General features: G+C 36.9%; 4 protein-coding genes across 4 annotated transcripts; 2 read left to right on the forward strand and 2 right to left on the reverse strand.

Annotated features, from left to right (window-relative positions):
- Positions 1 to 22: 22 nt before the first annotated feature.
- LOC128855201 (MICOS complex subunit Mic60) lies at positions 23 to 3,439 on the reverse strand. The gene is made up of 11 exons (XM_054089918.1): positions 3,236 to 3,439; positions 2,685 to 2,818; positions 2,416 to 2,630; positions 2,317 to 2,354; positions 2,056 to 2,237; positions 1,848 to 1,996; positions 1,607 to 1,773; positions 1,008 to 1,536; positions 653 to 811; positions 300 to 588; positions 23 to 236 (listed from the first exon to the last, which is right to left on the reverse strand). The coding sequence occupies exons 1-11, from the start codon at positions 3,278 to 3,280 to the stop codon at positions 59 to 61; spliced, it is 2,085 nt and encodes a 694-aa protein (XP_053945893.1). The 5' UTR covers positions 3,281 to 3,439; the 3' UTR covers positions 23 to 58.
- An 85-nt stretch (positions 3,440 to 3,524) lies between these two features.
- LOC128855204 (39S ribosomal protein L35, mitochondrial) lies at positions 3,525 to 4,379 on the forward strand. Its single transcript, XM_054089921.1, has 2 exons — positions 3,525 to 3,650; positions 3,707 to 4,379. The coding sequence occupies exons 1-2, from the start codon at positions 3,626 to 3,628 to the stop codon at positions 4,216 to 4,218; spliced, it is 537 nt and encodes a 178-aa protein (XP_053945896.1). The 5' UTR covers positions 3,525 to 3,625; the 3' UTR covers positions 4,219 to 4,379.
- A 336-nt stretch (positions 4,380 to 4,715) lies between these two features.
- On the reverse strand, positions 4,716 to 6,463 carry LOC128855202 (fumarylacetoacetate hydrolase domain-containing protein 2). The gene is made up of 3 exons (XM_054089919.1): positions 6,263 to 6,463; positions 5,738 to 6,134; positions 4,716 to 5,367 (listed from the first exon to the last, which is right to left on the reverse strand). Exons 1-3 carry the CDS (start codon positions 6,358 to 6,360, stop codon positions 4,876 to 4,878), a joined length of 987 nt encoding a protein of 328 aa, XP_053945894.1. The 5' UTR covers positions 6,361 to 6,463; the 3' UTR covers positions 4,716 to 4,875.
- A 1,256-nt stretch (positions 6,464 to 7,719) lies between these two features.
- LOC128855207 (isocitrate dehydrogenase [NAD] subunit beta, mitochondrial) lies at positions 7,720 to 10,142 on the forward strand. Its single transcript, XM_054089924.1, has 7 exons — positions 7,720 to 7,913; positions 8,084 to 8,128; positions 8,188 to 8,286; positions 8,359 to 8,475; positions 8,538 to 8,993; positions 9,071 to 9,196; positions 9,256 to 10,142. The coding sequence occupies exons 1-7, from the start codon at positions 7,872 to 7,874 to the stop codon at positions 9,484 to 9,486; spliced, it is 1,116 nt and encodes a 371-aa protein (XP_053945899.1). The 5' UTR covers positions 7,720 to 7,871; the 3' UTR covers positions 9,487 to 10,142.
- Positions 10,143 to 10,307: the final 165 nt, after the last annotated feature.

Below are 10,307 nucleotides of genomic sequence, written 5' to 3' on the forward strand. Positions count from 1 at the left end.
ATTTTCAATGTCCTCATTTAACTGTTTTTTATAATTTAAGTTTTTCGTTTATTGTAATTTACAAATATAAGAGGCCGCTAGCAGCAGCGTGGGCCATTAGCGTATTGGCAGCTTGTTTGGTTTCTAGCGTCAGGCGCGTCTCATTCAACCAATCGCATGCAACACGACGTGCTCCACCTTGCAGTAAGTTCATGTACTTTAAAGCTTGCAGCAAATCCCCGCGATCAACGAAGTACCTAGATGGGAACGTAAAGTATTTTATGTGCAATGTCCAGTTCAAACCTATTCATTTTACTTGCCTTGCCCTGTTCAAAATATCGTAGGTGTCCAATTTACTGTAATCAAATGGTTTATTTTGTAATTCATCCTGTGAAATGGGATCATCAGGTTTGAGTATAAACAGGGACTGTAAGTAGGAAAGGAAATAAATTGGGAGACTAGCACCACCTTCGGGAACGAGCGCCAGTTTTCGTGCGACGCGTTCTACATTAATGAAGCGTTCGCGCAAAGCATCCTCAGTGAACACGCCACGTTCACTAGCGGCAGATGGCAAGTTCTGAAGCACAACAGAAACAAGCTCGTCGCCCTCTAAAAGAGTAAAGAAACTACTTTTTAGAATCTGTTAGATTTTAAGATCAAATACGATACTTACCACTAACTTTAGAGATAGCCTTAATTTCGCTCTTTAGAGGGCGCAGCTTATTTCGCCAATGTACACCTGGTTCGCCAGTGCTAACTGTGGCCCATAAGGCCTGACACGCAGCCCAAAGAGCTTGAGCTTGGTGAGCCGAGCGTTCGGACTCGGCGCGCGCTGTAAAGCAAAATACAATTTCATTTAACTCCTTGACATAGAAATATAGGACAATTCACAGAAAAATAAGATAAAGATCAAATTTATAGGGTACTCTTATACCTTTAAGTTCATCATTAATTTCTGATAGGTAGCATTTATAAAGAAATATTTATTATACACTTGCACACAGTGTAAGGACCAGCACCGTACTTACCTTGCAATGCAGCATCCATGCCACGCATTTTACCAACCATCGCTGCCAATTGTAGTTTATAATTAGCTTTCTCCGTTGCCAATTTGTCTTCCAGTTCACGAGTGAAGCTACGTTTCATTTCACTTTCCTTCATAGCTAATGCATCATTCAAGTGATCAACATGCGCTTCTGCCTGTTTCTTTAATTGCTGCCGCAACTGCTTTTCGGAATCAGCGCGAATTTGGAATATTTTTTTCTGATTCTCAAGCGCCAACTTGCGCTTCTCTGCTTCCAAATGATAATCCAGTTGGGCTTTAACTGCTTCCGAATCGTTATCCGCACGGAACGCGTCAATTGCACGCTTTAGTCTCAATTCACCATCTGTTTGCAATCGCTGGAGTTCTTTCTGGTATGCTAAAACATGTGAGTAAGCGTGCATGATGAATAAATCCAAATCTTCCTTTGAAAGATTAAGTTTCTGGTCGGACAAATTTAGACCGGGGAAGATAGATTCAATTTCTTCAATGAAATAATTACGAGCTTTCTCAACCTATGAAAAAATTTCATTGATCATATGGGTAAAAGATGCGCTATTGTTATCAATAACTATTTCCACATACATTTCTCCAGTACTTTTCGGACACAGTGGCAAGATCCTTATGTTCATATAGTTCGTTTTTGACATGGTTGATGTGTTCCATCAAGGATTTTATTTTTTTGCGAATGGTCACTATCTGATCATGATTGTCCGAAGTAGCAGCTTTACTCAGAGCAATCTCACATTTTTCTAAACGCAATAAAAGATGGGTTGGTACAATATACATACATATTTGAATGTTTCTAATTCCGACGTGTGCTTACCAATTTTATCAATAGCTTCACGTGCTGATTTTTCAGCTGTGGCAACGGAGGTATCACGAGCACTGGTCTTATTTCTCAAGGAAGTCCACATTGTGGTGTCAACATTTTCAATGGCATCATCCACTACTTTACGTACATCATTGTTAAAGCTGAAATATGAAGCAAAATAAATTAATTGATTGACTCAAAATATTTCTAATAAAAATACCTCTTCAGAATGCCAATTGCTTTGTTATACTCCTTAACAGCTAGTGCAGCAGCAACCTCAACGGCACTTTCCAAATCTGTCACATCTCTTGGCAAAGGTTGTGGCTGTTTTTCTATTTTCACAGGCTCACTGGGTTTGGCAGTAACAGGCTTTGCAGCAGAAGTCGCTTCCTTGGCAGCAACCTTGAAATATTAAGCAATTATGTTACTAATTGATCAACTAGCAAAACCAGCCTTGTATATATTTATGTAGATAGCTTACAGATTTCGCCGGTGTTTTCGGTTGAGCAACTTCCTCCTCTACCAAATGTGAAAAAAAAGTTTAATATACCATTTCACTAGTCAATTGCTAAAAACTTACGCTTTAGATCTGGCTTTTCTGAAGCGCTGAACCAACCAGTTACAGTAGAAGTGGCACTCTCAACCGTTTTTGAGACGTTATCGTATTGCTTTCTTACCCCATCAAACTGCTTGTTGATGTCTGCAATGGGGTCTTTGGAATCTAAAGCAACTTTGAGGACATAATCTGCACCAGGAACATTTTGTTCGACTTGTTTTCGAAATTTCGGGTCGTATCTAAAAAAGACTAAATTAATAGACAATAAAATATTTATAATTCAACTGGCTTACTTCGCATAACCAATTACTCCGCCAACAGCTGCGACAGGCGATAGAAACAACAGGATCTTGCCGAATCCGGCTTCTCGTACATTTGGTGGTATACCCCTGCTATAATTTTTGCGGCTGTATTGGCTCAATGTGATCTAATATTGACATTAACATTTTACATCATTTATCTTTTATATGTAAACTTATAGAAATTAATTTTAAAAGTACCCCATCTACTGTAAACAATGTTGTATAGTAATTGAGTGTGAAATGTTTTAGAATTTAGAAGTATGAATATTTGTGATGCTACAATAAAATTGCGATACTATGTGATATAACAAAAATTTGTCTTTTTGTTAAATTACACTAGATTTCTGGTGGATTTTAAACAAAAATGATTGAATATTGCATTAGTAGATGACATAACAATCAGATTGCCCATACGTGTGGTGGGGCGTACGGATCGCTGAGCATTTGCTGTGCGTTTTTTAAGTGTCAGTGGTCGTAATACCTCCCGCACCGATGTCACGATGGCATGGCAGCCAAATTTTCCCTTCTTGCACGTCACTCACCTGTATGGTATCTCTGCATGACCTTTTCAATGCTAAACGATACATTTTTGTTTAAATTTTGGAACACGTAATATCGTGGGTACAATTCCAATTCGCTTACGAACCGGCGCTCAACGTCCTCCTGCTATCAAGACAAAACCGAAAACTTTTTTCTGTAGTGCTCCAAACAGAATCACTATTTTGCATAGAGAATAAATGACAGATAACGAAAGTTGGATAAAAGAAAACCCAACTAAAATGTGACACTGTGTGACATCTAGCAAAGTCGTTAAAGCAGTGTTCAAATGTCAAAATCATATGTGTTTTTTGCATTATTCAAGCTTCACGTTATGGAATCTAAATGAATAAAATTGTTGGCATTTGAGAGGATAAAAGTAAATAAGTGAAAACATGTTACGCGCAGTTCTTTCTAGTGGTAAATATAACAATATATTTCTAATGAGTGCATCTCATTGACAATTTGTTTTTTAGCGATTCGCACAGCTACGCGATTTACCAATACGTGCCCAGTAGTCGTACCAACCATGCGAGCGCTTTCTTATAAAATGTCTAATCCTTTACCATCCTCAAATTCAACGCTGCTATCAAAAATCTCAACGGTCTCAGGTCAACAAATAAATACTAGCGTCGTCACAGCGCTTACTTTATTTCAACATCAACCATCGCGCTCTTTGACGAAGTTCTCACTTAATAAAGGAAAACGTAAATCTGTAAGGGCTGTCCTTAAGCGTTTCAAACGACTAGATTGGGGCATATGGATACGTACTCACACAGGTCGCAATAAAAAGATGTTCAAAAAGTCGAAGGAGCTACGGAGAAGACTGCGACAACATATTTTCACAAATTCGACGCAAAGTTATTTGTTGGACAAAATGGTCACTAGTTTTTGGCGTCGCCCGAAACATTACATAGATGATCCATACGCACCGTACCATAAGCGGGACGAATTCTTTGCAACAAAAAGCAAAACTTTTAAAGTATGAAGAGAGAAAAAGATACCGTGTACCGTGTATTGCCCAAGCCATTTATGAGGTATTGATGTAACAGATTAGTTTATTTAAAGTGTTTTCATTAAATTTGGCTTGAAGCTGTTATTGTAGACATTTTTGACCGAGTGTAAAATAATCTAATTATTTAAATCAGAGCTTTTATTTGTGCATTTTATTGTAGCAGCATAAAGTTTCCCAATATAATTACGAGAAATGTTGCAGGAGTGATATAAGTCCGGGTCGTTCCGGTAACGTAGCACCGACTGTCGCGGTTGTTACTGTTGCAGCATTTATTTGTGTATGCCTTTATATGATTAGGGTCAATACTACCGGACGAAAAGGGAGTATTGGAATGTAATGGGAAGGCTTTATTCTCTTAAACCAAATTTGTTTTCCGCATTTTTCGAATGGTGCCCGGGGTAACCAAAATACTAAACATGTGTATGATTGCATAAGTTATAATCATATAGATACACGCGCGTGCATACCAATTGCATTGCAAATACATTTTCTTTATTTTTTACAGTACTACAATTTCAATAATGTTCAAGTTCTACAAAAATTTAACAATCACAATGTTACCATTTAAATGCAAGACCATTTTAAACTTAATTTGTATAAAAGTATACCTTTTTACATATTTAAAGCTCTTTAAGAATCTGCGACGACGTTATTAACCATTTTACCCAAGCATTGTATTTCGGTCTCAATGACATCACCCACTTTTAAATATTCTGGTGGATTTCGATACATGCCGACACCTTTCGGTGTGCCTGTTAAAATAAGATCGCCAGGCTTCAGGGTGATACTTTGTGATAATCTGTGTATGATGTCGTCAATTTTATAAATCATATCACCAGTGAAGTTGTTCTGTTTTTCGACCCCGTTGATAAGAGTGCGCATCTTTAGATCATAAACATCCTTAATAAGACTTTTATGCACAATTGCTGGCCCCAAAGGAAGAAAGGAATCCATTGATTTGCCGATCAAAAATTGACCTCCGTTACGCGACTTTTGCCAATCTCTAGCAGATATATCCTGAGCTATGGTGTAGCCAAATACATAGTCCATAGCTTTTTCTTTCGGCACTTTTTTGGCTTCTTTTCCAATAACGACTCCTAGCTCTACTTCCCAATCAATTTTCTAAAAAAAAAAGAGAAAACATGTTATGAAGAAGTTTATGTTCGTACAGATATGTAAGCACATATGTAATTCAATCACGGTGCACTATGTGCAACAGAAAATATGAGAATGAGTTGAATGCGACTTTATGAAGGAGGTATATTTTAAGCGATGTTTTTGGTTCTTTATCAATATAACTTCTTTTTCATATTCTAATTTAAAATTTATCTGAAAGATCGTATAATTAAATAAATACATACATAGCGCATGCATAATTGCAAATGTGAAACCTGCTCTGATAAGAATTTTATCAGTTGCTGCCTTATCGCGAACAGGTATATGTTTAAATACGTCATCCACAACATATTTATACAGACATACATATACTCACAGTAGTAATTTTATGCGCGATCACATCTCCAGTAGGTCCTGTAATTGCTGTGTTAAACTTGCTGAAAAACATGGGCTCCGATGGAGCGGGCTTATTTTGCTCTTCGCAGTGATCTTTGTAATTCAATCCTATGCATATTATCTTCTCAGGATTCGACAATGGCGGTAGAATAATGTGTGAATCTGTCATTTCCTCACTCTGAAGACCACTCAATTTGCGTTGAATCTCTTCTAATGAAATGTTCTGGGAAATGAATGAAACCATGTCATTCGAAATGCAAGCTCCACCCGATAATTCAACTAGCTTGGTACCATCTTCAGACACTACACCGAGTCGTCTACGATTATCATTTTTACGCAAAAACTGTACAAAACGCATTTTTGGAGTAGAACTTCGGCTAGAATATTAAGATTAAACAAAATAGTGAAATCAAACCACGTACAGTGCGTGTTAGTATCGAGAACAAATGATTTGCTACGTAGCGAGAACACACTTATATAGTCCAAAACCCGCTCTCCAGCTCACCTCGAGCATATAAAACGAACGGAGTGAAGTGGAAAACTGCCACCAAAATTCAAATTTGCACAATTTCTACGCAAAAGCAATCCGATTTTTAAAGCCATCTGAAAATATGATTTTCTACGTAATTCAGGAATCAGGCCTTGCAATTTTTAAACCATGAATTTAATTGCAAATTTTGAGATAAATTTGGTTCCTGAACTGTTTTGTTAATAAAAAAGGTCAATTATGTCATTTGATGGGAAGTGGGAAAACGATAATAACTGAATGAAAATTAGCAGAGAATGTTGATTGTATGTGAGAAGATCTAGACACGTACACGAGTGTGAATTGTCAAAAATCATATAAATTGACGGAAATTATTCACCACACCCAGCTCTATGGGGGGAACTCATAGACCGCGTTCACACAGGCCTTAAAGGGACTTTTAACTTCTGAAAGAAGGGAAGACGAGGAAAGGAGAGTAGATTGGATTTTTCATTCTTCTCAATGTGGTTGTCGGCTGTAGACTAAAAACTAAATTAAGTGCAAGCAAAGTATGTGTGAACAACACGGACAACAGTCAAGGCGAGTGGAGTAACTTAGGTGACGCCATTAAAAACAATTACTTTATTTTTTATACGATTTTGACAAGTCTGATATATATTTTCTTACTACAGCATCATCCGCATAAAATATGTAATTTCCCTTTCGTTTGTTTGTTTTGTACTACTCGTATAAGACGCCCGACTCACAGTTGTCAATATCGCAAAAAATACAGCGATGATTTTCGAAAGACGCCACCTTCTGCATTCCATTCGGACAAATTTTTCTCAGCAAAAATTTGCAGAAAAAAGAAAACAAATTGTTTAGTATATGACTGCATTTTTGTTAACATAATTGCTGAATACAAAAAAATATTTAAAATTTACATATACGAGTATGTACATATATAAGAATGAGAGAATTAAAGTTAAATTATTATATATTTGTTCGAATTATTTTGTTAATTGAAGATATTTAAAAAAGATAAAGTTACGCAAAAAATTTTTACATGCTACAGTAATAATTAGCTGCCATTGAAACCTTCAAGTTTTTGCAAATTTTGCGTTCGCGTAAAAAATTACAAGCAATTCTTTTAAGAGGAGAACACTTCAAAATTCTTAGGAGTTTCGTAGCTGAATAATTTAAACGTCGTGGTTATACTGTCGGACGTTTGTTCGCTGAACATATAAATGTGTGTGCTCTTTTTGATGTGAGGTGCTCACGGTGGGTGCTAAATGGCAAGGCTTAACTGTAACGTCAGAGATTTGACAGAGAGAGAGAGGCGATTGAAATAGAAACAAAATGTGTAAACGAGGTTAATTCTGTTTTACTCTTTATTTATTTTCTGTACAGATGTCACAGCTCTGAGAGGACGTAATCTCGTTTGCATTCTATTATTCTTCTTATCAATATTGTCTGGCAGCACGGCCAGTCATCTGGACGTTTGTTTCACTATCAGCTGCCAAGTGGTGTATTTTCTTTGGAAAGGCCAAATCGATTTGCTGGTCGTTTGATTTTTTAATATTGAGGCTGAGCGGAATTCCCGAATTTTACAAGGTTTTCGGAACTAGTGACGGTTACAAACAAAAACATGGCTATGCTAACAAGAATCTTTGGGCGCACTTTGATGCAGGTGGGTCTTCTTTAGCCTATTTATGAACTCTGCTATTCGCAAATTCTTACATAAACACTCGTAATGCGAAATTTTTGCATTCAATTTGAGGTTATAATCCTTAAGGAGATAATACTGCAAACAGATTTATTGTTGTCGCCATTTATAAAATAAAAATATTGCTTTTTCAGGCTACGGCCGCTCGGTCCATACACACTACTTCAGCGGTCAATCAGGTAATTAAGCCATTTGGTGTATTCGCTAAAATTTTTGCTTTCAAATGGCTATCTTTTAGGATTCAGGCGCTCTTGGAGGAAACCGTGTGACATGCACTCTCATTCCAGGGGACGGTGTTGGACCCGAGTTGGTCTATGCGTTGCAGGAAGTGTTTAAGGTTTGGAAGCAATAACATATTTTTATGTACATGTATTTTAATTCAACAAATTTACTTGACTACTTTATTTAGGCCACAAACGCTCCGGTAGACTTTGAAAACTATTTTTTGTCTGAGGTCAACCCGATTTTGAGTGCCAAATTGGAAGATGTAGTTGCTTCAATTCAGAAGAATAAAGTTTGTATAAAGGTGGGGACATGATTGAAATTTTTTTGATATTGAAAATATTAACAACTCCTGTCTGATTTCAGGGAATTTTGGCCACGCCTGATTATAGCGTTGCTGGAGAACTTGAAACGCTAAATATGAAATTGCGTAGACATCTCGATTTGTATGCGAACGTCGTGCACGTTCGTAGTTTGCCCAATGTGAAAACTCGCCATAAGAACATCGATACGGTTATCATCCGTGAGCAAACTGAAGGCGAATATTCGGCACTCGAGCATGAGTCTGTGACAGGTATCGTGGAATGCTTGAAAATCATAACTTCCAAAAAGTCGATGCGTATCGCCAAGTTTGCTTTCGACTATGCTACCAAAAACAACCGCAAGAAGGTTACCGCTGTACACAAGGCCAACATCATGAAGTTAGGAGATGGTCTATTCCTTAAATCGTGCGAGCAAATGGCCAATCTTTATCCACGCATCCAGTTTGAAAAAATGATCGTAGACAATACTACTATGCAAATGGTTCAAAGGCCAAATCAGGTAAAGATATTAAGCTTTGGGCTGTTAAATTATATACGTGCACATATACCTATGTAATTAATATGCTAATTTTCAAGTTCGACGTTATGGTCACTCCTAACTTGTACGGCAATATTCTCGACAATATCGGCTCTGGCTTGGTTGGTGGTGCCGGTGTGGTGGCTGGTGCATCATACTCAGCTGAAACTGTAGTCTTTGAACCCGTAAGAAACATCAAATTCAACTTTAAAATTTAGTTTAATTTAAATGTCGTTTATACCAGGGCGCACGTCACACTTTCGCCGAAGCTGTTGGCAAAAATGTTGCAAACCCTACTGCTATGCTGCTCTGTGGTGCAAAAATGTTGCGCCACGTTAACTTGCCAACATACAGTGAAATGATAACTAACGCTGTCAACAAGGTTTTAAATGACGGCAAAGTACGAACCAAAGATTTGGGTGGCCAGTCAACTACTCAAGATTTTACACGAGCTGTCATATTCAACATCCACTAGATTTCGTCTCAACTGTCGGCAACCATTAAAACCAAGTAAAACAGGGGAAATACGATCAGTCTCTAAAAATATACAACCACGGCTGTAAAAATAAATTGTCAACCCAAACGTTAATGTGTAGAATTGACTAACAACTATCTTCGAGTCCTGATAAATTTTACGCACCTAATGTAGTTTTTTTTACTATCCATTAAGTATTAATTTGGCCAATATGTACTTCACAAAATTTTATGTTAGACATTTTATGTAAAGCTGTGTTATCAAAATAACTATTATGGTGAAAACCCACAACATATTCAGATATAAGTTTTGTATGAAAAGCACTGAAAACGTGCAAAGCGTTGAATTGTGGTCGGATCTTAAGCTTCTTCTGATAAACATGTACTAGTTCAAATTTTTAAGGTCCCTTATATAACATATTCAGTTGTTGCACTTTAGCGCTTGGGATTTTTGCCCTCATATAATCTAAATTGTACTCTTCGAACTGCATGCTACCCAAAATATCTTATACAACTACATTCATAGCACAGTTCAATTAATTATGTTCGTCATGCCATATAAATGTGTATGTTTGTAGCGAACATCGCTTCTGTACTCTTAATTGACGAAAATATAAACTTTAATACAAAATAAAATCAATTCTACAAACACATAAATTTGGGAGATTTATTCAATACCCATTAAATAATGCACGCTGATTAGCTGCTTACTTTAAAATTATTATTTGTTTCTCCTAAAGTGCCAAGGATGAGTAGATAAAGTTGTCATTGAGCGATAATGAATTGTAATTCAAAATTTTAGGTGTATAATAATTGATCGAG

The sequence above is a fragment of the Anastrepha ludens genome, chromosome 2 (assembly GCF_028408465.1).
Source record: "Anastrepha ludens isolate Willacy chromosome 2, idAnaLude1.1, whole genome shotgun sequence".
NCBI lineage: Eukaryota > Metazoa > Arthropoda > Insecta > Diptera > Tephritidae > Anastrepha > Anastrepha ludens.